Source organism: Drosophila mauritiana, chromosome 3L (genome assembly GCF_004382145.1).
Source record: "Drosophila mauritiana strain mau12 chromosome 3L, ASM438214v1, whole genome shotgun sequence".
NCBI classification, from domain to species: domain Eukaryota; kingdom Metazoa; phylum Arthropoda; class Insecta; order Diptera; family Drosophilidae; genus Drosophila; species Drosophila mauritiana.
In genome coordinates, this window is record NC_046669.1 from 13208844 (window position 1) to 13234600 (window position 25757).

At 45.3% G+C, this 25757-nt stretch overlaps 1 protein-coding gene across 29 annotated transcripts in view; it reads right to left on the reverse strand.

Moving 5' to 3' along the window:
• LOC117139762 (CUGBP Elav-like family member 4) overlaps positions 1–25757 on the reverse strand; it is a 243562-nt gene that overhangs the window by 20674 nt on the left and 197131 nt on the right. For all 29 annotated transcript variants that reach the window (XM_033302353.1, XM_033302345.1, XM_033302350.1 and 26 more), the window contains one exon: positions 20292–20371. In XM_033302353.1, the coding sequence (XP_033158244.1) occupies positions 20292–20371 (80 nt within the window). The remainder of the gene's footprint in view (positions 1–20291; positions 20372–25757) is intronic.

Below are 25757 nucleotides of genomic sequence, written 5' to 3' on the forward strand. Positions count from 1 at the left end.
AGTGTATAAGTGCATCTGTCCTCAACTAAATGCAAATGAGCCTGTAAAAATGCATTTTCAGTGCTCATCAAATGCGCAGCTCATCAATCGAATGCGATTTTTGTTATATGCGGTGCAAAATCATTTGTCTGTCAGCACAATTATAATTATTATATTATTATTATAATTCGCTGCTAGCGTGTCTATTTGTTTTAATGGCCAATGCATAAATAAATGCCAAATTACATTAATATCATTTGTTCAATGCTCAGCCATGACTTCCGCCTGTGTGAATGCGAATTGTTCAGTGGCGAGCGAATCAATTTTTGGAATTTAACCAATGTTCAGTCAGTCGGAGAAATGTTTTCCACTAAAGTTAATTAACAATTGTTTTGTACATGGCACGGGCACATGGCGATTGTTGTGGTTCGCTGGGAATGCATTTTAATGGATTGTTTGTCAGGGATTAGCATGCGGACAGTGGCCAAGCACTGGATAAAGTCGCCAATGCAATATTTTATGCCTATGGCTGTCGACTGCTGCTGAGCCTCCTCTTCAGTGCAAACCGAACATTAATCAATCCAAAATAATAATAAAAATGAAACCCGCCTGTAGAATGTACACATTTAATCTACCAGAAAACACTTGCTGCGAATCCCTTGCCGAACCCTTGTTGAAGTAAATATGAAATTTGAGTAATTGTTTTTGGGGTCATGTCCGGGGGCCAATCATAAATCATGGAAGCTGCTCCATAGTTTTAGGCGCTCGTCCATAAGGGTCCTATTATAATGTAAAGCGAAACCGATGCCAAAGGATACGTAAGAGCTCAAGTGTGGCAACAAATTGCAGGTGGCCTCATGCTACTCCTTGCGCCAGGATGTGTGACAAAAAAGCAACAATCACCATTAGTGTCACCCGCCATCATCAATCATCGACAGGACCGTTCAAGGTGGCCACTTGCCAGGACCTTCTCATTCCTTACACTCCATTCCTTACGTCTCTCCTTTCCATCGTGTTGCTCAGTTTAAAGGACTTTTAAGTAGATGAGCGATAGGAGGCTTTGTTTTCTATGTCAGTGTCAGCTGTTGTTTGCTCTAATATTTTCGTGTTCGGCTGTGTCAAAAGAATATCTTTTCCTTATTTTATTTTCGTAGAACCGGTGCTAATGAAGTGTTCGGTAGTGACGTGGCAGATTCTCGCTCTATTTGTAATTGTTTTTGCCGGCGCTTTAGCACTCGAATGTCATCATTTATCACAAAATAATTAAAGGTCTAGCAACCTTCAAAAAGTTTTTGCACAAAGTGCAGTCAAAGTTTTGGTCCCAGGTAAGCGAGCTCTCCAACTTTTTCAGGTGCGCTTCAAAGTCGTTGCACAAAAAATGTTTACAGATATGCAACTTCAGCGGGGGCCGAAAATGGGCGACGGGACGAGGGACCGCACGACAAAACACTTGGTAATAACTGCCAAAAAGTTTTCAGTCTACTCGAATGTGGTTGTTGTTGTCTCTGGCTGCGACTTCAAAAATATAATTTATGGCCCCATAGCCGCGGGTTCAGCCCGAGCATCGATAAGGTGGCTGAAGTGGCAAGATATTTGTACTTTTCCGAAAGGATCCCCCGAAACACTTATGGCCAAACTTTTACAAACCCTCCCTCCACCCACTCACCCACTCACTCACACACTTACAAACTCTCTCTTACACACACACACGAATGAAAACAAACACACATGTGCGTCTGACAAAACATTGTTGCATAGTTTTTGGCCACTTGGCAGGGCTGGGGATGCAATTTTTTGAAAGGGGAGATCGCTAATAGAAATAGGAAATGTTTACAAAGTATTTTCATAACTGCAGGCACACTGACACCTGACACAGGTGTGCTAGTGTGTGTATGAGCGCGCCTGAGGGTGTGCAATAAATAAGGCAGACAAATATTTCAGGACGTCGAGTGGGCGGGTGGATGAGGGGCGAGGCAGAGGCAGTGGCAGTGGCAGTACTTAAGCGCAAAGGAGACGGGCTAGCTGGCATTCTGACACTCTGGCTAAATAATTTTGCACACGCATCTTAACCCTTCGCTGCCCTCGGTCCTCGGCCCTCTGGGCTGCCTGTCTACCTGTTTATGTCTGCCCAACTCCTTTTCCGTGCCAGGATAAATATGAAAAACATGCTAAAAACTTTCAGGGCAACGTCGTCTCCTTCGGGTCCTACTTCTTCTCCTCCTGACAGCGTCTGCTGTCTCGGCAGCATTTTTTAAGGTGCAACATTGCTGGGGCATCCTTTATGCCACGCCTCCTCAGGGCGGCCCTTCTTTCGCATTTTGCATAACAAAAGTGCAAACTCATTTCTCGGCCGCCTGCGGAAAAGCGCGTGGGCGTGGCAGATACCGTTGCGATCCTTCCTATATAGGTTGTATCCTTTTTTTTTACCAGTTGCATGCATGAAATTTAATGGCTTGCACTTTGTTGTTGTCGCCGTCGCGACACTCAGGACACTACTATGCAAAACATTTCGTGCTGTTTTGGCATGTGAATTATGTATCTGAATTTTCCTTTCTTTTCGCTGCGACATTGCTGCCTCAGAAATTATTCGTCTTGGCTGCTTAATTTAATGTCGAGTGAGATGAAAAATGAGCTTCCGTCTGACGGACAACATGAAATCTGGCTAATAAACACGGAACCATTTGGCAAGCCCTTTCTCATTCCGTCATCTTCTTTTTTTTGAAACACAATCGAAGTGCCGGCCGTGTGTAGATTAAATGTTTAAAAATTAATCGAGCCGAACCCAGGCGACCCTTCTTCACACTTGGCATTTTCGTTTGATTTATGGCCACGACGTCAGGCTTTTTACTTTAAATGCCACAGGACGAAGGACGAAGAATGCAGGAGAGGCAGCACGGCAGCACACAACAATTTCAAATTGCCAGCTCAAATTTTTTGAAAGGCGGCGACATTTTTGGCAAATTTATGTATTTGTCACATTGCTGTTGTAGCGACATAAAAAAATAAAACTCAAAGGCAAAGAGAAAGGGGCGAAACTTTTTGCCGCAACATTGTTTTTGCTCCTTTGCCGCCGTCGCTCTGCATATGATTTATTGCAGGGGAAATGCATGTGCCCAACGGCAGGAAGGACTCGCCAAAAGCTGACTGTTTGGGAGTCCTGCCAGTTGCAGGGCATTTGGCTGCAACAAAACGCAAATTTGTCTATTTCGTCAAAATGGTCGACAGGCGTTTGGGGTTTTCCAGAGCCTGGTCGTCCGTTGGCCTCGTCTGCTGTTGACATTTACCAAGCAAACCAAATTCAGCCGAATGCTCCGCTGTCTCACTGGCTGTGTCTCACTTTTTTGTTTGCCAGCGAGTCCTTGCATCCTTTGGCTGCATGGGCAAAAGTTCAGCGCAAAACCAAGACAAATCACATGCTTTTACACAGGGCAAATTGTCTGTTGTGTTTTTTGCACGACCATAAATTATGCTGGGCTAGATTTTTTGGCCCCGCCAGCATGTGCAACATTTGCATACTTTTAGTTTTGGGCAATCACATGGGTTAAGTGCGCAGAGCCACGCCCACAAGGTCACCGCTCAAGGGCAAAGTGTGGCAGCAAGAAGAGCCGAAGCGAAATTGATGTGTCTGCCGCTCTTCCTTCTTTCTGGGGCAGGACTAAATAAACTTAATTTTTAATTTCGCCCCAGAAGGGATAAGGAGCAAAACAAAAATATGAAAAGTAAAAGCAAAGAAAAATTCGTTAAGTTCTCCCTTTTATGCCCAGGCCATAATTTTTCTTGGCCCCCCGGGGGAGGCAAGAAAAGGGTTTTTATTTTCGAAAGGAAGTGCAAAGTTTTGTTTGCCCAAAATCAACAAACACAAAAATGTTGGTAAAAATTTCGCTTTTCCTCGTCGTGCTGTATGTTGTTGTATGTACATTATATTATAAGCAAACACATATACATATAAATATTTGCCATAAGAAAAGATATGCCGACGTCGTCGCTTTTAGTTGTTCCTGTCACCCCCGAATCCTTGGCCGCTGCTCCTCAATGTTTGTTTGTGCCTTAGTGCGCAAAAAGTAAATTATTTATCTACGAGACGAAGCCAGAAGGAAATAGGAAGTGCTCTCTGTGTGCACGAGTGTGTGTGTTGCGTATAAATGTTAAGACAAACACAAGACAGGCGAAGCATACATTGCCACCCATTTCCAGGAAACCAAACCAAAACCACCCACCACCCACCCAACAAGTACACACAACGCGGCTTTCAATTAGAACAAGCGAAACGCGCAAAATTAAAAACACGCAGTGCAAGACAAACAGTCAAACCGGAAAAGTGGGCGGGCGGAGGCAAATCTTCCGGCCGGAGCTCCTTTCTCCTCTATTCTCGGGCATCAAATGAAAAACTCAAATAGAAAGAACCGAGGGATTTCTTTTTTTCTGCTCTCTTATAGCCGGGAAGCATAGATTTTTCGGGATTTACCGGCTAAAGAGGAGTGGATAACATGGGAACGGAACCTTACTCGATGACTGAATGGGCAGCGAATCCAACCTAATTGTTGGACAATTGCCAGAGCAACTGGCATCTTGAGCGACCGGCGAAGCGGCTTAAGTTGTTGCAATTACAAGCGATGCAGATAGGGGCCACATGCTACGATTGCTCCATCCTAACCAGTCTCGAGGCACTTTAAGGCCAAGTGCCGTGATATGGCCAACTGCGGCCGGCTGCATTCCACTTGCAATTACTGCGCACTAGTTGGCCAACGGGGCGTATGGGGTACGGCTAAGATAAATACACTCGGCTCTGGTCTTAAATTGAGGCGGCTAATGAAAAAGGGTATCAGGGCAAGGACAACGAAGGGAAAATATGAAGGAAGTCTGGTGTACTGCGACTGACTCACTGACTCCCTTTTTGCCTTTTTCAATTTTCATTTTCGCAGCTAAACTGTGAAACAATTTTTAATTAACACTTTCAAGTTGAGCAGCGGCAGCGGGTAAAAGAAAATACAACGCAAACACACGCAGATACCAAATACATATATATATATATATATATAATGGGAAGAAAAAAAGAAAGGAGCAAAAACGGAAAGAAGGAAAACCTCATTGTGTGTCTCAAGTTTTTCCTTTTCGGGTTGCTTGAGTTTGGCCTTCTCTTTACTTTGCCGCTGTATTTTTTAATTAATTTGGCATTTATTGGAAAAGGGTTCCCCAAAGTTCGTTCGTTCGTTCCAGCGTTTCATTAATCTAATGCACCGAACGGGACACACCTGAGCTTTAACTCTTGAAGGACGAACGGCGCAGGACGAAGGACAACGATGTCGGCCACTTAGCGGCTGGCCGGTCGTTTGTCTCGTGTCAGGCTAAATGCAATGCAATATTCATAAAATGCAATTAGTCACTGGACACTGGGCCATTTATGAGCTGAGCTGAGCTGAGTTGAGCTGCAGCTAGACAGACCCTAACTAGTTGGCCAGCAAAAGAGTCGGCGGAAAGTGCCACAAGCTACATTTGCAATTCTTTTAATTAAATTCCGCGAGCGCAAAACAGTGGAGTACGTTCCAGCACGTCGCTATTCTCATTCTGCCAGGGTAATTTGAAATTCCAACTTAATTTCCAAGTGGCAGGAGTTGGGGGATATGGGATCCCAACACGTTTAAGCTTTTAAAACCACGCTAAGCGTTCTGGGAGCGGAGGAACCCAAAAGCCGAGACACAAAGCATTTATTAATTGTTATTTATTTTTATTGCATTTGCGGTCACTGGCAGCAGGACTTCGTCTGTCTGAGAACTAGCTCCGTGGTTGGAGGTGTCCAAATTTGGCCAAGAGAATAACAGATTTTCTGGCTTGAACAATGAGTTAACATACTTTAAAACACCAACAAATGCTATTGATATACTAGTAGTTGCTGTGACAACCTATTAAATTCTTTTTGAAAAAATAAATACAAATCCTGTAGAATTGAGTTAAAGGCTTCTTCCCAGTTGCTCGCTGTTATTTGCCTGTGTCACTCCAACTAATAGCGTTTCCTGAGGCGTTTTTACCTCTACTGCCACCCGACTGTCTTTCTCCATTGTCTTCAGCTGCTACTTGAGTTGCATTTGTAATTGCACTTCACTTCAGTTCAGTTCGGAATAGTTGGGTTCAGTTCGCGACGCGCGTCTGCAGAACAATTGCTTGCCCACCTAAAAGCTTGCTACAAACGGAGAGACAAATTGATGGCATGCTTCATTGCTGCCCGATGCTTGCCTCGTCTCTCTTCCCGAAAATAGCCAACAAAAACTGAAACCCACTCCCGAAAATACCCGCAACTGCAACTGATGTCTGCAATTAATTATCGAAAGTGGGCGCGGTCGTCAAGTGGGCGAAAGTAAGTGACTGTGCATGGAGCACGGAGTCGAGCAAGGACTAAGGACGACGCGCCGGGGGGATGAGGAGGAGGAAGGACTACGGCTCCATGGGGTAATCAATGTAAAGAGCGGATATATATTTTGTTTGGCTTGGCCAGAAGTGCAGCCCCATTGAGGCCAGACACCGACACGGTTTTTGTTGCAGGTGTAAATAATTGAAAGATAGTTGCTTCTGTAATTAAATACAAAAGCGTGCGGTGACTGCAGCACCCACACAATCGCAGTCAATAGATTCGCACGAGGATATGGCTGTTCATTAGGCGAATGGACTTACGGCTCTGTCAGGACACCGAACGACGTCACTTACCTGGAAAGAAACAAAGCAAGAACAGATGGGGGATGTTTTAATTAAATATTTCGTATGAAATTGAAATTCCCGCCATATCCCTACGACTTCAATTAATCATCCGGGCAAACAATAAATGAAATATATGAGTGTAAATAGGAAGAAATTTAACGGCGCCGCAACAATGCGGAGTAGAAAGCGGAAAATGTCCATAGCATGCCGCGTTTCCTCGTATCGTGTGTCATGAATGCAAACACAGCGAGGGGCAGGAAGCGGCCACACATAAACAAGTGGCACAGGCAAACAATCAAACAGAGCCTGTGGCACGGGGCAATAAAAAGAAGCGAACGAAAGCGACACTGAGCTGCCGGATAGGAAAACAAATTAAAACATTCCTACACACACACACACACCACACACACACATATTCACGCTCTCCAGCTGGGAATGAAAGAAAGCAGTCCAAGCTGGGTAAAGTTGTAGGCGGTCCGCCTAAAAGAATGCCGGGACCAGGACGAAAACAAAGGAGCCCCGGTGGAGCCGGCGCTGAATTGAGTCGCTCTCTAGGCTCGTTGAACAAAATCAAAAGGACATTCATTTATAGAGTTGCCTGCTGGCAGCCAGAAGGACCTGCCGCAACAGTTGCAAATAAATTCTTGTGCCATTTGTTGGCCAGCCCGCTGCAAATATGAAAGGAGCGTGCACAAGGATATACACACACACAGCAAAAAACTGTTGCATACTGCACGGCGCACCGTTGCTCATTTTATGGCTGGCTGCCTGGCTGGCTGACTGACTGGACTCCAGCCCGCCTGCCTGCGCATTGTTCGAATGCCAGGACTCGCAGGAAGACCCAGGCCCACAAAAAACAAAAAAAATGAAGAAACCCAAAAAAGAAACCCCGCTTGGCTGCAAGTTGGGCAAATATTTGTTTAAAAACTTTACGTTGAAATGCATTTGCGGTTGAGTGCCAAACGTTGCCTGGCGATGATAGAGAGAGTGCCGAAAAAAGCAAAGTAAAAGGAGCGGAAAGCTTGAAAAACTGGCTCCGGGAAAAGCCCGAGTCAATGCGGGCAAATTGCTTTTGAGTGTTTTGGCCCTAGACAGCAAACACTGGAAATGCACCCAAAATGGTTATCTACCTCCGAAATATGAATGGGAAATTCTTGTTCGCCACCAGGATTGCACAAATCTTCAGGAGATCCTAATGAAACCACTGATGATGGATAACCCATACTGACTCCGCCTGCAACCCGATAGCAGTTTATTAATACATCCATTGGAGTATCCAAGATTGTTCCTACTGCTGCTGGCTGGCAAAGAGCAAACATTGCCTACTTTTTCCAGTCCTGGCCAAGTAATCCCAGTCGGCAGAAGCCTGCCATGCATAATAAACCGAGCTTTACATCGTTAAGCTGTCACTCAACTAAGACGATGCCTGGCACCAAAGCCCACCCAAATGGCACTACTCAGCTCGATCAATATTTGCACGAAATTTAATGTATCAATTAAAAATTATGAAGTTTACTAATATGTAAGAGCACGTTCCGGAGATTCCGGATCCCTGGTGGTCGGCATTAGTGCGCCACTTGGTATGCCGGAGCTTTTTTGTTATTGTATAATAAAATGGCAATGGCGAGGCCGTCGTGGAGTCGTATTTGGAGCTGTAGCCACGAGCCAGGGGCCACAAGGACAGGGCCAGAGTCCAGGATCTGTGTTTACCCAAGGATATTGCTGTGCATATTGAAAAGCAACGAGCAGCGGCAGCCAGGACGATGGGTCGGTCTTAACGTTCGTTCCTTGGTCAAGGCATACTTTTGGCCCTCTCGCCAGCACTCGCCTTTACTCCCCGTAACCGTAAGCAATTATGCGACCAGCCTCCCTCGTCCTTTGGCCAGGATGTGTATATGTGGAATTATCGTCAGCGGCAGGACTTGCATCTTAATGGAAATGGATTCAACGGCAATTAACATAAGCAAATATATATACAATGGGTTCGCTTGGGCTCGTATCCTCTCGTGTGTGTGTGTTTGTGTGTGCAAGGATGTGCTGTTCGTACGTGAGGGCGGTGCTGCGGTTCAGGACATACGTGGCCTCTCCTGCAGACGCTGTAATGGTCTTATCATAAGGTGGGCGGGCTCTTTGTGGCCGTTATCCCTTCTCCACAACCCCGCTCTAATCGTGGCCGTGTCGAAGAAAAATGGCTCTTTTAATTTAAATGCAAACACGTTTGACTCTGGCCTCGCCTCTCAGTTTGTGTGTGTGTGTGTGCTATGTGAGGATTTATGTGATAATCGTTTAAGTGAAAATTTAATTGCATACTTTATGGATGGGTTTTTAAAAGATTGCCCGGGCTTAGGCTTAGGCTCGGCCCGGAGTCACATAAAGCAAAATTTATGTAATTTTTAAGTAAGCCCCGCAATGGCTTCGGAAGCCAAGAAGAAAGGCAATGACGTTGCGTAGGCTTAATTCCCATTGTAATGACAGTGCGCCTAAAAGTGTGCCATAAATTTCGGCGCAAAGGTGCGCCACTGGCAACGGGGCGTATGAGATATGAAGATGGAAGCCGGGCGTTTTTCTTCGTCAGGCAGCTTATACCGCATTAGACTTGCAATGGCAAATATTTGTAATTGCCTGATGCCTCAATAAGCCACGCATCCCGCTCCACCCAGACCCTGGCATCTGGTGGCTATAATTATGCACTACAGGAATTACGTGCAAATAGCCGAAAGGGCAGCGACTGGCCGTTATTAATATGTATTATTAATATTTACTCAGGTCCGACGGGCAACTGCCACGCCTCCCTCCTATTCTCCACACCCCACAAAGATGAAAGCTTAGCTTGTAATACATTTCGCTTTAATAATGTGCCAACAAGGGTCCTGGTCCGCTTTCTTTCGGGGGTCCTGGTCTCGTGTTTATTTTAATGTGCCCCGGTAATTGCTTGACCAAAGGATTTTTTAATTAAAAACGTTGTATGTACATGCAAAAGGGCGCCGCGCCCCCTACTCCCCCTCTATATTTGTTGAAATAATGAAATTTTTATTATTAAAAAAGTGGCTGAGCAAAAGCGCGGCTTACACGGCGGATGGTTAATATTTGCTTAGGCAAGCCAAGCTAATGCGCACAGAGTATTCCCTCACATTGTTATCCGCAGAGTAAACTGGACTCTGGCTGGCATTTCTTAATTAGCCAAAGTTCGCTCCGCCATCAATGAAGATTCATATCGCGGTGTGTGTTTGCGTGTGTGTGTGATTGCTACCCGGGAATATTAATTTCTCGACCCCATCCCGCCATCGGGGCCAATCAATTTGTTAAGCTCCTGGCCGGGACACAGCTGTGCAAACAGACACCACTCAGTTGACCAGTTTAGCTGGCTGGCCAATAAATTATGCGCCATCGCCTGCGCCTAGGCTTTAAAAAGTAGCGAACATAATTTCTGCAACTAATCCTGCGGCAGTCGCATTAATATTTATTCAAAACAAATTTATGGCCATATAATTGGCGGGGGGGCGTATATGTGTTTGCGTGTGTTGGTGCGATTGCATCTGTTGTTGTGACACATTAATGCAGAGAAAGCACACAGCTAGGAGTCCGGCTGACTGAGCGGACAAATGTCGCACAAATTAAAATCAAACGCTAAGCTGGGGCTTAATTTAATTATACAAAAATAAAATGTCAGTAACTCAATTAAATTTTAATACAAGAGTGAAAGAGAGAGGGCAAGCACTCTGACCCGCAGGCGGTCCAACGTTTTTTGCTCTTCTGACCAAGAGCTAAGCTAAACTAAAATTGGGCGGCAAAGGGGATGTGGGAAAGTGGGAGTCCGGTCTCGACCCGGGCACAGTAAAAATAAATTTTCATTTGCAATTTCAATCAGCGCTAATCCCTGGCCAAGCGCATGCGGCGGCCTCATCCTCATCCGCCTTCTCATCCTTCTCCCGCTGCCCCCCAAAACTGGAACCCCTCTGGTATTGCGTGATTTTTGCAGGCCAACTGCAGGCGTGGCTAGTCCGGAGCTTGCCGAAGCTGAAGCTGGCTTAAAAGTGCAAACAAAATTAAGCACGTACGCGCTCAGTCCGCAGCTTGGCCCGAGATTAAAGCTGTCCAAACTGCGTGAGACACAATATATCCTTATCTGCAGGGGACGAGGCGCGGGGCAGGGGGCATGGGGCATTGGGCACCAAGCACCCCTGATCCCAGACAACAGTCCAACTGTTGTTTGCGACAATAATTCTCAATTTAAAGTGGGCACGAAACCGAATGGCAACAAAGCAACAAAGCGGATGGTTCTTGGCCAGACCTAATCCCTTGTCGATTAAGTAAATGCCTGCAACGTTTGTTTTCCAGCCAGCAGACAGGGACACGGACCTGGATCTCCGCAGTTCATTGGGATTAAAAGATTCCATTGTGAAATTCGTTATTTGTTGCGCCCAAGAAGAGACCAGGAGCAGGACCAGAACCTCACGACCAGGACAACTTCTGACAGTCGTCAAGGAGCTGCTGCTGCTGCCGCTGCCAGTTTAATGAAAATTGAAGGACGAATTCGGAGGAGCAGACCAAATGTATGCAATGTAAATTTCAAACAGACAGTAGAGCGGCAGCGCGCCAAGTTTTGACAGCTGTCAAGTTTTTAGCGGAAACAGCCGCGAGTCTCATGAAATATTTATGGCATGGCAAATGTGTTGGGTAAAATTTTAATATCTATCTATTGCATAACTCTATGGAGTACTCCGCTCTTCAAGCCGCCTGGCCCTTGAGTAATTTATATGCTATTACTAATTTTGGTAATTTCCTTAATGTCCTTTTGGCCGGCTTCCCCTCAAAAAGGAAGCGAGCCAAGCTGGAATAACAAGAGACCGGCCCCAGGGCGCTGATAGTTGCTTTTACATCCTCACACAAGGGGTTTTTCAGTGGAGGGGAGGTGCTTGCCAGGACGATATAGATTTGCGGGCCATCCCAAAAAGTATGCTGCATGTCTCGCCTTGCTCTTGGGCAGGTTACCCCACATGCACACCATCGCCCCCAAATTTTGGCTTGCCGTATGTTTGATAAAAGTTCAAAACCCTGAACTTTGCGCATGTTTAAACAACGCAAACGCAAAAATGCTGCTGGCTATTTTAGTTGCAGGTTCCTTCACAGTCCTGGCATCCCCCTTTCCCATCACCAAATCCTTTACTCCTCTGCTGGCCCAAAACCCGGCATTGTTGTTCTGCAAAACTTCCCTGTATGTCCTCGCATGCAGCTGTGTGTGTGTGTGTGTGTGTTGGCCGTAATGTTTCGTTACAGTTTCGTTGGAGGGCAGAGACTGTTTCACTCACAGGATGGGAAAAACAACGAAGGACCGAAAAATTTAATCTCTTAAAAAGTGTCTAGGCTATGCCTCCCGTTTTAGTTTCACTGCCTGATACGGAAATATTGTTTGTGACGCACTTTTGGCACTAATGTCTGCCGACTTCCGTCTTTAGTTTTGCCGGAGGTGCAGTGCCCTAATGCTTTTTAGCAGCTTTTTCCTTTGCCTTCTTGTTGGTAGTTTCGGGCTAGCCAACTTGATTACAGTTGATAGTTTTGGCCAGGGCTTGTTTGGGCTTCAGCAGCAAGTTTTGCTCTGTGCCCTCTTGAAAGTCGAAAATGTTTAGACTTAGGCCGAGAGAACGCTGTAAAAGTTTCTGGCTTTAAGTAAGATTGCATATTCATATTGGACATATCTGAGCTTCCAAGACGACATTACTCATGCAACGTTGTATTTGTTCCCCATCCACACGCACACACACACTCACACATTTAATTTATATTGCACTTATAACTTTGCATATAAATTTCCCAAGCAGCCAGTTACTACTTTGCATACTGGCTGGCGCCCTCATAAATAAAGCGCTGCCCCCGCCTATCCCTTCCGTTTCCCACTGTCTATTAATAATATCGTTTGAAGACAAATTTCTTACCAAACGCTAATGACATGCCCAAACATTTCCGTAAGTCGTTATCACAAAAGCAAAGTCATTATTATAATGCCATAGAGCCACAGAGGGAGACCCTAAGCACATCATCTATTCACCAGCAAGAAAAAAAAAAACGTTGACATAAATACAATTATAGATTTTTCGCTGTGAAAATGAAGATGAAAATAATAAAATTGAACAAAAATTGATGTCAACTTTTGGCCGGCAAAAAAGCGGTTCATGAACCAAGGGGGCCGAGAACTTTAAGACGTGGGATGAAAAACAAACTCGGCAACGGCGACGGCGGGAAAAGGAGCGGAAACGTCGCCATTAGATGGAAAGAAAAACTGCTGCGCCATTGAGAATTGAACTGCGGGCTTTCAACTTGGCCCAAACCGCTAAGGGAACGAGAGAGGCGGTGGGGGTTGGAGCTGAGGCGGCGTAAATGACAAACAAACAACCCAAGTCCTTGGCATCGTCCTGGGCGCAGATAAAAAGAATTGTCAAAGCGCCTTAAAAGTATGCATTGCCAGCAAAGTAAGCTGCAAAATCGACAAGTACAATGCTGACAGGCAATTGCTACAGTTCCAATACCCAAACCCCCATACCATTCCTTTGCCCAGCTGTTGTTATTGTAATAATAATATCGATTCCTGGGGCGGAGAGGTATAAAAGTGTCCACAGTCTGTGCAGTCTGGTCTCTGGTCTCTGCCCTGCTTTTCCTTTGCCTTGTCATCGCCGATTCCGCCGACCATTCGCCGGAATTCGTTAATAAAATTTTATTGAAATTGTAGACAAGCGGCGAAAAACTGACGACGACGTGCAAAACAAAAACACCAAAGAGGAAACGAAACGAATCCAAACGAAACGAAACGAAGAAATTGCAGAAATCGAAGCCGCGACCAAGGGAAAGAAAGAAAACCAATTGTCATCATTGGCACGTAAAGCGGAAGAAGGCTGGGCCCGGCTTCCCTTTTTGGCTTGAAGTGTTTGGCTTGGTTTCGCCATCCCCAACCGCCACCACCCCACTGATGTGTGATAGAAATCTAAAGCAGGCGTCTCTGTGGGGAATTTTTTGCTCCCCCCCCCTCACAGTCTGCCTAAATGGAAGGCAAATGCAAAAGCCAAATGGTTGACAGCGCCTCAAGGTGTATGCAACAAACAAAGCCAAGAAGAGCGGGGAGTTTCCTTAGTCATTTCCTTGAACTTTTCCCAGGGTTCCGAGTGCCGAAAATCACGTCAGCATTCAATTTCTCCTGGCCAGTTCGTGTGGCTCATTAAAGTTTATGCGGCAGACGAGTCTGGAGGAGCAGCAGCAGGATCAGTGTAGGAGCAGGAGGAGCGGGATTGGCGAATTGAAGTTTGCTCATCATTCGCTGGTACCAGAACGTGCCCATACATTGATGATGCTTCGCTCTGCAAGCTGCCAAGCTGCTTCGTTCATGTTGCCGTCGTCGATTCAATAAGGTTTGGGTTTATGCAAACAGACGTGCATTAAATTAAGTAGCCGCCGCACTATACGTAGCAGCAGCAGTCCGATGCAAATGCAGTGCGGCACGTAGTCGAAACAGACGAAGAAATGCAAAAGACAATGGGGGACCATCAGTGATGATGGAGCTGCAGCAGCTGCGAGCTCACAATGTTTCGCAGGAGGACTCTCCTCCGGAGATAAGGTGGCAAGGCAGCGGAGTCACCTGCAAATGTTTGCCCTTAAGCAAGTCTATTAAAATTGTTTATAACACGCTCCTGCCGGTCTGTCTGGTTGGCTGGGAAAGACAGACGCAGCTGCAGCACTTTTTATGTTGCCCCACTGTTTTTCGGAAGATGCAACACGGCCCGATGTCGTTTTTAATGATGCACGCGCATTCGGACACAAAAAGGCCGGAAGTTTTGTGCTTTTAGCTGCCATGACTCCGTTTTATGAGCGGAAAGTCCCCGAAGAAAGCCATTACCAGTGATTCTTTTATGTGGCAAGGAAATGCGAGATTTCTCTCTTAAAGAAGTTGCAATGCCAAGACATTTCGCTTCAATTTCCGGCGACTAAAAACCGAAAATTTATGTCCACTCCGCCCTGAGTTAGCGCTAAGAGGGTCGGGGTCCTTCGATGGAAGGGTCCTGGACCATGGTACGTGATGTCAATGGCAAAACAGGTGCCGCAGCAGGCGAAAAGGTGGCAAATCCAAAATTATGCTATCCTCTGGAGAAACGAAAGCCGCTCCCCTTCGTCCCCGTGTGTGGGTTTTGATTGGCAACACTGCCGCGTGCCAATTTCGCTGTCAAGATATTGAGCGAGAAAATTAGTTTACCGAAAAACGCCGATGCCCTGGCCAAGTCGAAGGCGAGGCCTGTGATGAGAGGGTTGAGATGGGTAGACCTGTCTGCAGGCTGTGGCAGGAATTGTATGGGGCAGGCGTTGTTTGGATTTGCCGCCGGAGCGAAATTGAAATTGATGGAGCCTGAAAGCTGAGAGGGTGGGCTCAGTGACTAAGCGAGTGGATATCAGATTGGCTGCAAATCAATATAAAGACGATGTTGGTGGGGAAGGCGTAGCCACCCTGTGCATATGTCTAATATGCTAAACATCGAGCATGATTTAGTAGTGGATGAGTCGACCAGGATTTGCCGGTCTACCCATGATTTATGTTTCTTATTCGGAGGGTATACAAAATGCACAAAAGTTCTAAGCTTCCGATAATTAGATGTGCAACTTCCTTCCGGGATAACAAATTTTACGAACTTGCATTAATATCAATGATAAACAAATGCTCTTATATAAGTATTATAATACGTGATTTGTTCATGAAAATATCGCTGCCCCTTTTTTTATCGGCTAAATATAGATTTTAGTTAATATGCAATCTATTAATGTAAATATACCCATTTAGGTGGCTTAAAAATCCACTTACAATCTTTCCAGCACACACAGTCCCATGAAATTTCCCCCCCCCCCTCCCCCCCCCCCCCCTTTCTTTTAAAACGTCTAAGGTGGCGGTGCTTGTTATTCGACCATTTCCACACAGGCACGACAGCGATTTAAAAATTGCTTAAACGCGCACATAAGTACGCTTTAGAAGGAAGAATACAATACAATACCCACATCTAACCAACACACGCACCCATCCACACAACAACTAACAGCAAGAACAAGCAGCCAAAACACAATCAGGTCTGTCCCTCCGCTCCCGTCTCCATTCATCCAATCCCGTCCACCTGCCACTCCGATTCCCCACTTCCATTGTTAGCAGCTGCTGCACATTAGAAATTCAACTTCGCCTCGTCTTCTTTTAGGCGCTGAGCAACAATGGCGTGTGAATTAAAATAGAAAGCCAGGCCAGAACAGCATCGCTCTCTTGGTCGTCAGCTTGACGCTTCAAGGTGTGCGTGTATGTGTATGTGTGGGCGTCGCTCAAGCGTTAAGAAGAAACTCCCGGTTCTTCCATACCTTCATATAGAAAACAGCAGCCTCAGCTCTGCCCTATTTTGGGCGCCATTTTTTTATACGACACACCATTGCCCCACGTTGGGCGCCATTTTTGTCAAGTCGCATTAAGGCAGCGCGCTCATTCGACTTGTTCGTTCTGCCCGTCGACTGCTGACGAAAATTGAACGGCCAGCAGAACGAAAATTGTTGTATAAATAAAAGCATAATTGATGCGAGTATGCGAGTACACACAGACACACACATATACATATATACCGAGGGAATGAAAACAAAAAGCAAGAAGAACAACAACGGCAGCAGTCGCACAACATTCGACGCTGGCAGTGGCATATGGCATATGTTGCGTCAATCCAGCCATGAGCAGCGCAAACAAAACGACCAAGGAGCCGGCAAAAGTAGGAGAAGAAAAAATTGAGCCAGCGAGCGAGCTGCGCGCAAAAATGTTTCTTCTTTTGCATATTTTACGGCGCCCGTTCTGCGAAATGACTGCGAAAACAGGTTTGATGGGTTGGAAGGGAGATGGAGGTGGAGGTGGAGATGGAGGGGGCATTGCTCCGCATATCATTTTTTGGGACAGCGCGGACTCTGCTCGTATTTATCTGCCACTCGGCTATATGTGTGCGCGTTGTCAGCTTGCAGATTTCTTATTTCTTCCTATCTTTCTTTTTTTTTTTGTTGCTGGCTTCAGCTTCACATGGCGAGAAATTAATTTGAAATTTAAATGCGCACCAAGCAAGATGGGAAAGAATGTCTTTGATGATGATGATGATGGCGATGACTGCGTTCGCTGGGAACATGTGTTTCTTCCCGGCAAGGTGTTCTGACTGGCTTCTTTCCCCACCATATTGGCCAGTATTTGTGGTTCCACCGCCCATTCCTCCACAGCTGAACAAACAAAAATAGAAATGCTAATTGACTAATTTATTCGAAATTCCAAACGCTGTCAAAGGTGCGGGACTGTTGTGTGTGTCCTCGTTTCCAGTAACTCTGTTTGCAAGTTAAGAATTTATTCACTGGAGTTTCCTACGTTTTCATTGCTTTTCACCGGGTGTGACAGTTTTTATTTTAAATTCTATTTTCGCTCCTCATGTTTTTTTTTTTTGCCGACTGTTGCTATGCATGTTGCGCGGCTTTTGCGCTTCGTCAATCAAAAGCATTTAGAAGCAAAGGCAGCTTTAATGCATGCGCGCGCTTTCATTAACAAGTGTTCGGGCCACGCCCACTTCTAAACCGCGCCCACAAGCACGGACAGCAAAAAATCGCATCAGCGGCTTATGCAAATGGCAGAGTGTTGCTGTGTCTGTGTGTGTTTGCGTGTTGAGTGAATACGAAATTATTGTTTACAACTGTAAACTGTAAACTTTTTTCGCTCCGTCTCCCCACATAAAGTGTGCGTTGGTATACATATACACTTTTTTTTTGCATTTAGAAAACGTTTGCCAACCGCACTTAAAGCGACTTATAACATGTTGAGTGCCAAGAGATTAACAAGGGAGCGAACGTGTGAGGAATGGGACGGACTACTCCATTCTCGTCCTGGTCCAGGTCCAGGTCCGCTCCTGGTCCATCCATTTTAGCCCTGCAAATTCCTTTTTAATGAGCGCTTGGTCCGTTTCTGGACCGGGGGCGTTCATAAGCTGCTTAAGGTTTGGCGTAATCAAAAAATGTTCTTCCCCTGCATTTCTCTTTTTTTTTTAAAAGCTTTCTGTGGTACATCAACATGAAAGCCAAGAGGGGGATCGAAAAGGGAGCAGTAGGAGCAATGGGGTAGCGGTGTTGGAAGTGGACTTTGTTAAGCTTAAAATTAACTTGCGGTTTTGTCTGGCGCAACTTTGACGCCTGCAGGTAGGCAATCAATTCGGTGCCGCACTAGAGGCAACTACCCCGCTCTGTTAGCCACATTGCACTTGGCCATATAATTAATGTATATGCCGCGGCTGAGGAAAAAGCGTAGAATACTTACGCTGCGTGGCAGCTAAAAATTTTTATACAACACAGCAGCTGGCGTCGTTTTGCGCTAATTACCACTCCCCCCTTTTTCGAGCCACAACGCAGTCGTAATGCCAAATTGCAATTACAGCCGAGCAGAGTGGGCTAATGGGGGGTGGGTGGCCCAGGCAGGTGGGCTGGGGCAAACTGACATTAAAATGCTTAATGCAGGCAGGTATACGCTCTTAAAATTAAAAAAAAGCAAGTAGAGAAATGTACAACTTGCTTTGCCGACGCCCCCAAACGTCTGTCGCTCCATTTTTTCTTGCCAGAGGAGGGCAGCAATTTGCCAGCGTCGTCTTTTGGAGAGTCCTGCTCATCTTAAAAATTGGCCAGGTGAAAAATTGCAGCTGTGTGTTCTTCGCCAGGGGCGTGGCAGGTCAAGGGGCAGGGGGCAGGGAACAGGGGCGGAGCAGGTCAGGTCGGGCATTTCAAGCGTGTAACGCTTTGGGCAAAAGGTGAGAAATGGGTTTGAGCCACATACCGGCGAAATTGGAGGTAAAGTGCAGTTGGCTGTAGGCCTCCAGCGGATATGCCCCCCATTTTCTATTCCACTAATGCCTTTGCAAAGGGTAGACAAAAATTATGCTAATGTTCGGGCGGATAGCAATTTACACAGATTTCATCTTAGATTGAACAGATCTTTTCCCTTTTTCCGCTCCAAATTTTCCAATCGATACCCCACCCGTACCCATTGAAATCGCTGCGGGCTATGCTTTGATTTGCTGTATATCGACTGCAATCAGCTATAAAATGTGACGGTTTTGCGCTGTGAAATTGAAATTTACTTAAGCCGCTCTGTTTGCACTCGCCTTTGAATTCGAATTGGGTTCCTTGTACCGTCATTATTTGTTTGTTTGCCTCACTTGCGGCTATATTTTTGAAGTTTTCACCCAGTGCGTATTTGTTTGGCCACGTCCGTTTGTCGAATGTGTGTGCAACTTTTGGCCAACGGCAAGTGTCAGTGGTTTTAGCTACCCCAGCAGTTGGCACAGTCAGTCTTCACTGTAATTATCCCTGGCAGCAGCAGGAGGAAGCGTCTGTGCATCATCATCAACTTCCGCCTAAGTAAACACATGATTTCTCGGCAAGCGCCGCGGCGTTTGTTTAAAAACGCATCTAAATTGCAAATTAAGCAACAAATTTCATCAACAATATTTGAATTTGAATTTAAATGCGCCAACGAGTTGTCGAAGGAGTTGGAAGCACCAGCAACCCGCAAACACACAAAACCCAAAATGTAAAATTCGTTTGCTGGAAGAGTGAAGAGCGAAAAGGGACGAGAATGAGGATGCGGACGCGGATGCGGATGAGGACTTGGTTGTGGATTTGGTTCTGGTGCTGGAACTTGGGATTGGAGGAGGCGACTTGGGACTGCACTGACTGCCTGCCTGGCTGTAAACACCGAAAATACAACAATGGCAGCGTTTCAGCCACTACCACTCCCACACCCACCCACTTCCCCCAGCAGCTGGTTTGTGTATTTGCTTGCTTGTTTGTCAAAAGAAGCAATTTACGTGCAAAATAACTCAAGTGTCATGCAAATTTCATTTATTTTTCGCAAGCACCAAAGCAAGAAAATAGAAGAAACGCACGAAAGACGAAATAATTCCCGGGCAACGTTGTCATAGAGCTAAAGAAGAGCCTTCTATACGGTTTCTTCGCTTTCTTCTATATAGAGCTACATAGCTTCGGCCGCAATCTGAGCTATGTATGTGTGTGTGTGTGTGGTGGGTGATTCCTTACAAAATTCGGGCATAATGAAGTCACTTGGCGGGAAACCCACGTTGCTCCGGGTTTCCTCGGCTCTTATGCCAAAAGCTATTTTGATTTATTTTTTTCATTTTCTCTTATTTTTTTTTTAGAAAATTAGAGTAGAACGAGCTTCTTGATTTGCCATTGAAGTGCGGCGTAAAAGGAAAAAATAATAATACGGCATTTAATTTAATTCTAATTTTATTTATAAATCATGGAAACTTGGCCCGAGCAACGAGAGCACTTGTAGCTTAAATGAAGTTTGCTAAGTACTTTTCAACGATGAGAATAAGGCAACAACACCAAACTCGAGAACAACAACCACTTGAGTACGCATACTTCAGGTTTGAAATTTCATTATTTTCATATTATTCGCACACAAGTGCCATCAAGGAGCGATGCCTTGTCCGGGACATAAAAACACAATTTTCTAATTTGGAGAAAACGGCGTGGAAAATACATTTAAAGTTGTTTATCCCCCGGGTGACTTAGAATCTTATACTTACCGGCATAGTTTGACTTCCGTGTAGGTTGGTTATTGCTGACTGGGCCTCCTGCTGCGAACCAAATTTGACGAAAGCGCAGCCTGCAAATAAAATACGGAAAAGTTGATTAGTAATAGTGCTTGAATGGCCATCGAGGGTATTTATTTTTGTACATCAGACTTATTTCTTTGGTACGACCAACCACTTGACACTCCGCCACTTGTGAATATTTACGCAGTATTGAATATTGAATTTAAAAATCAGTAAGCATTCCATAAATACTGATACGAAATCGGGTGAGTGAAGAGGTCAGATGTGGCTACAGCTGCCATTGGATCGAAATGCAATGAGGGGCATTTAAATAAAATTTTAAGTGCAATTAAAAAACATTTTTGCAAGAAGCGCCTCGTGCACTCTTGCATGAAAATCAACATCGACATCGGAGGCGAAATCAGCGAACATCCAACGGCCATTATAATAAAATAATAGTCGGCCTGTGCTGCCTGGTGGATATGGAATGTAAAATTCAAACTGAACCGAAAAATATACAGAGAAAAAAGAAAATATTCCGCTGCACTTGCTCGCTCATTATATTGTAATTTGTGTGGGTGCCAGCTGCTGTTGGGGAAAGGGGATTACAATGGGGGGCAGTGGGAGCTTTTGAAGGGCCCGGCTTCAATGGCATAATTATTAAAAATCATTTATGCTAATTTAATATACAGTAATAACCACAAAAAGTAAGGACCTTCCACACCGCGCAAAAACATGCAGCAGTCGGGGGGAATCGAAAAGTGCGTAGTGTGGCCGGAATAAAAGGGGCTTATACCACATGTAAGCCGGTGCTTGAAAGCGATTTAAAAATGTGGTAATACCCGATGGCTTCGAGCATTGTTTTACATTTGTAAATTGAGAACAAATTAAGAGTGTTTAATGCGTTCGCATAGACAGCATGCAATTATAGTTAGTTGCAACGCGATGTTGCACAGTGAGTAAACTGACATGTTAACTGCAAACCAAATGAATTTTTAGATACACAAACGTATCCAATTCACATTTAATTAAGCCAGTTCAGTGAAATTTAAATAATATTTAATACACTCACACTAATGGTCGAGGATATCTGTGCCGTCTGGTAAATCTTCAAAAAATCTGTATGTGTGCATTCACCATCCACCTTTTAACCCCGCCGCCAAGGAATTAATTAAGGCCTAGCTTAACCCTTGCTCTACGGCTCTTCATCTGTTGTTTGTGTGCTGTACGCAAAACATCAACAATGCTGAAAATTAAGACCCTCCAGCTGGGAAAGCCTTTCGGGGGTTGGGCATCCCCGGTCGGTAAATTCAGGAAACCCTGCGAAATGTCTAATTCCCGAACCCTCAGCGCGTCGAGGGTTCGGACAGGATGGGTGCCCAAATTGCGGCTTGGGCTCTTGCCGTTGCTGTTGCCTTTTGTAGTTGACGCTATTCTAAAGGGGCGTGATTGGGATGGGGGCAGGGGCGCGGAAAAACAAATCCCGCCTAAAACCATGCAACATGCGAGCTGACAAGCTGAAAGGCAGACAAGCACAAATTTCGCGTGCAAACAACGCGAAGAGCAACAGCGGCCAAAATGGAGAAAAAAAAAACCTTAAAAATGGAGTGGGCTATAAGGGAAAATTCCCTTTTATTCGCCTTGTTGCAAATGTACAAAAAATAAAGTGTAAAAAATTCAAGTGGATTTTTGTTCGGCCCAACTCGTCGCGACTCTTGTGTATTTTATGTTTTGTGTGTTGAAGTGACAACAAAATCCAGAATTTTTCCCGTCCCAACCGAGCGTCAGGGGGCGTGGATTTCGGGGGGCTGTGGAATGGCAGGACACAAGAGTGCAAATCAGCGCTGCTAAGCAATAAAAAATAAAATATTTTGTTGCCAGTTAATCCACACAGCTGAAAAATATAAGGGAACAACGGAACAAAAAAGAATGTAAAAAGTTAAAAAAACAAGAGGCAATTGCTAAGCATTTTTGTAAACTTAAATCAAAGTTGATTTTCCTTTTACATTTTGGTGTCCTTTTTTGTTTCTTTTGTATCTGTTTGTTTTTTCGGTATACATTTTGGGATGGCTTTTTTCGGCTCTATGTGAAATGTATTTTTCTTGGCATAACTTTTGTGAAAAGCAAACTTTGCTGGGGGCTGCGGACTTAAAATGTTCGAACACCTCTAACAAGAGAGACCCAGAATGATATCAGAAAAAGCTTTATAAATGTTTCCATTGTTCCATCACTTGGCTGCTCGCAAGTGCGTAAGTTCTATATCTCATTTCGTATTTATGGAAAAGTTTCAATCTACCAAACTTGGACATTCATTAGCATCTTGGGCAAACAGTGTGGGTTCCTCGTCAGCCGGCTAATTGTGTGTCTTTGAGTGAAGTTCGGCTCCTATCTAAGTTGACTTTCTCGGGAACCATTTGATTATTTACCCTTTGCAGCCCAGGCGGTCGCTCAACATTACGGATAATTGTCAAACTTGGAGTCATTATATTAATTAAAAGCAAATTAGTCAGCGAAAGAGGTGAATCAGACTGAGGATGGCCAAGTCCAAATCCAACTCCATCGCAGTTGCTCGACTTCGCTTTGATGTGGAGAAGTAGGATGGGAAGGGAAGGGAAATTGAATCTACATACAAATCCAGCGAACGGACAACACTTTTAACAATTAGTGCAGGACGACAGGTTGCAGGACGACAGGTTGCAGGACAACACACTCTCTCACCTCCTTTCATTCCTTGAAAGAGCTAACAAAGTGCAACGCCTTAATTACTTAACGGCCAGGAGAAGGCAGGCTGGAGATGATTCCTTGATTCTCGGCAATTAGTTGAAATTAAAATGTGAGCAAGTGCGCCAAGTTTTTAGCGTCTTGTGCAACTTCCGGTGAAGCGTGAAATGACGCAGCTGCAGGATCCGAGGAGCCGAGCCTAATGACACTTTTTAATCAAATATGCTAATGCTAATGCGAAAGTTGTGTTGTCATTAAAATCATAGTGAGGCAAAGTTGTCGTCTGTCTTCATCCCGGCAAGTCTCTTTAAGCTCCTTCACGCACAAGTTTGTTTTAATCACCAGCTTTCAGTTGGCTTATGATAAAATTGAAATTTATCACTTTATCTTGATGCAAAGTCCACCTATAACCTATGCCATTCTTTTCCATCTGCTTGACCCTAATGGGTAAACCTTTGACTTCCCCCAAAGAAGAGGGGAATTGCTGCGACAATTGAGTTGCACGAGATTTCGGGGAAACACATGCGATTAAATTTATGGGAGAGAAGCTTCATGCTCGGCCACAACTTGCACATTTGCAATACAAATTTGCAATGTCATTAATGTATGGGAAACCCCAGTGCTGGACAGCCACCACCGTGTCCACCCAAAAAAAAAAAAAACGAATGCCTTGCCATGAAAAATCGCCGCCGGTCAAACACGTAACCAAATTGTGCAGAGCATCGGCGGCCGGAGAAGGAGCAGCATGTGGAGCAGTAGCAGCAGGGCCAGGAGCGATGGCAGCAGGACATCAGGACTGCCGAAGCAGCAGCTACAGCAGGAAACAAGGATAACGAGCGTGTTGAGGCCCCTCCCCCATCACCATACCCCTCCATTTCAAACCCCCTGCAAATGGGGTTTTGGTCGATATGTTGGCCTTGTCGGTCGCCGTCGCCGGGAGGGGCAGGCTCATGTTATGGCCGGGCTAGGCCAGCCAGTATGCCTCCTGATGTTGCCGGCTGCACTGCCACTGCTGCATGGGACAAGTATTTTAAAATCCAATTAAAAACGCCCTAGTGGGATTTTTCAATCGCTGCCGACCAGGATGGGAGAGAAAGGACTGCCAAGGCAGCTGGACAGGCATCAGCATCAGCATCAGCAACAAAGTTGCATTAAGCGCGCGACATTCGCTGGCCACCGGTCGCGTCATAGTCATTTGTTGGTAGTATGACTGTATGGCAGGATGGTAGGATGCCGGGCTGGCTGGCGGGATTGCCATGGATGGCATTGAGGTGGAGTTGGTCTATGGTCCCAGGACCTCGTTGATGGCCATTGCATGTTTGCCTCTTGGGCGCAAAAGCGTAGCATGAATCTTGTTAGCCAACGTTTACGCTTATTATGCGATGGCAAGGCTATCGAATTTGTTTGATGCATGTGCAGGTGCTCCTAGTTCTCTCGGAAAACTGGCTGGGAAAACAAGGCAGTGAGTGCACCGGGGCTTGGATATGAAATGTGTGATATGGGGGATAACTGGGTCTGGGTAGCAAATTGCATTTGCGGCATGACACTCACAGTTGAATGCACCTCGGGAGATGGCAGAAGAAATCAAATAAACTCATCCAAATGCAACATATGATGTCCGGCCAGGTAGCTAATGTCGTTTCAAACTATTGGCGCAGTGGCCGAGGAGCATGACATGGCGTTCGTATCCCAAAAACTTTGACCAGCATGTCTAATCAAATCTGTCGCTGGCAGAACTTATCAATATGGCCAACTACGAGCTGCAAAACACAAACACACAACTGTGACCAGTTGACCAGGCCCCCAACTGGATGAAATTGAACTCTGCCAGGCATGAGAGGTCCCAGCACTTTGCATACAAATCATATAGACTTTTTGGAGTGTATCCCAGGACACACACTCTAATACTGGCACCAACACGTACTCTGAATGCCCAATGGGACCATTATTCTTGATTTTGGCCCAAAAAAAGGACAGTCCGGGGGTGGTGGAGAAAACTTTCGACTACCTTTTGCCAGTTGATAAACAACAAAACTTTCGGCCCGCCAGGCCAGAGGCATTTTAAGGATTTGCAACTTCAGTAAATAACATTCGAGGCCGGACTCGGACTTCACATGCGAATTCATGGAGCAGTGGACTTGGTCGGAATCTCGTATGCAAAATAGTAGCTCCCCATACGTGTAATGTGATATATTTTTTACCGAACCATTCCGTCTGTGATGTGATACTGGCACTGCAGGCCAAATTAAATAAAAATCAGTGCCCTGAGTGAGCTCAAATTGCAATTTCATAAGCAATTTGCCACCGGGCAACGTGCATCCTTCTGTCTTTTCACTGGATTCGGTCACTTTTTCTTGTAAGCCTCGTAGAAAATGTAAGCAAAAAGGTCAAGTGAAAATTACATTTCAACAGGGCACAAATTTGGGGCTAACATTTAATAGATGAGAGTGAATCGAGATGTGGATGCAGGGTCTGAAAATGCTGACATTTTTATAGCTCCGCCGAGAGTTGGCTCGAAAGTGTGTTCCGTCTCGCTCTATCGCCGTGCGAGTGTGCGTGAGTGTGTGTGGGTGTGCGTGTGCGTTTGACACACAATAAACACCAATTAAGAAAATAATATTTTGTGTACACACACACACAGAAGCAAACAAATGTCTCTGGCAATTTGAAAAGCCAGCGCCAAAGCGTTCGTCTCTAGTTTTGTACAAGTGCTGTGCAAATAATGCACAAAAGTAT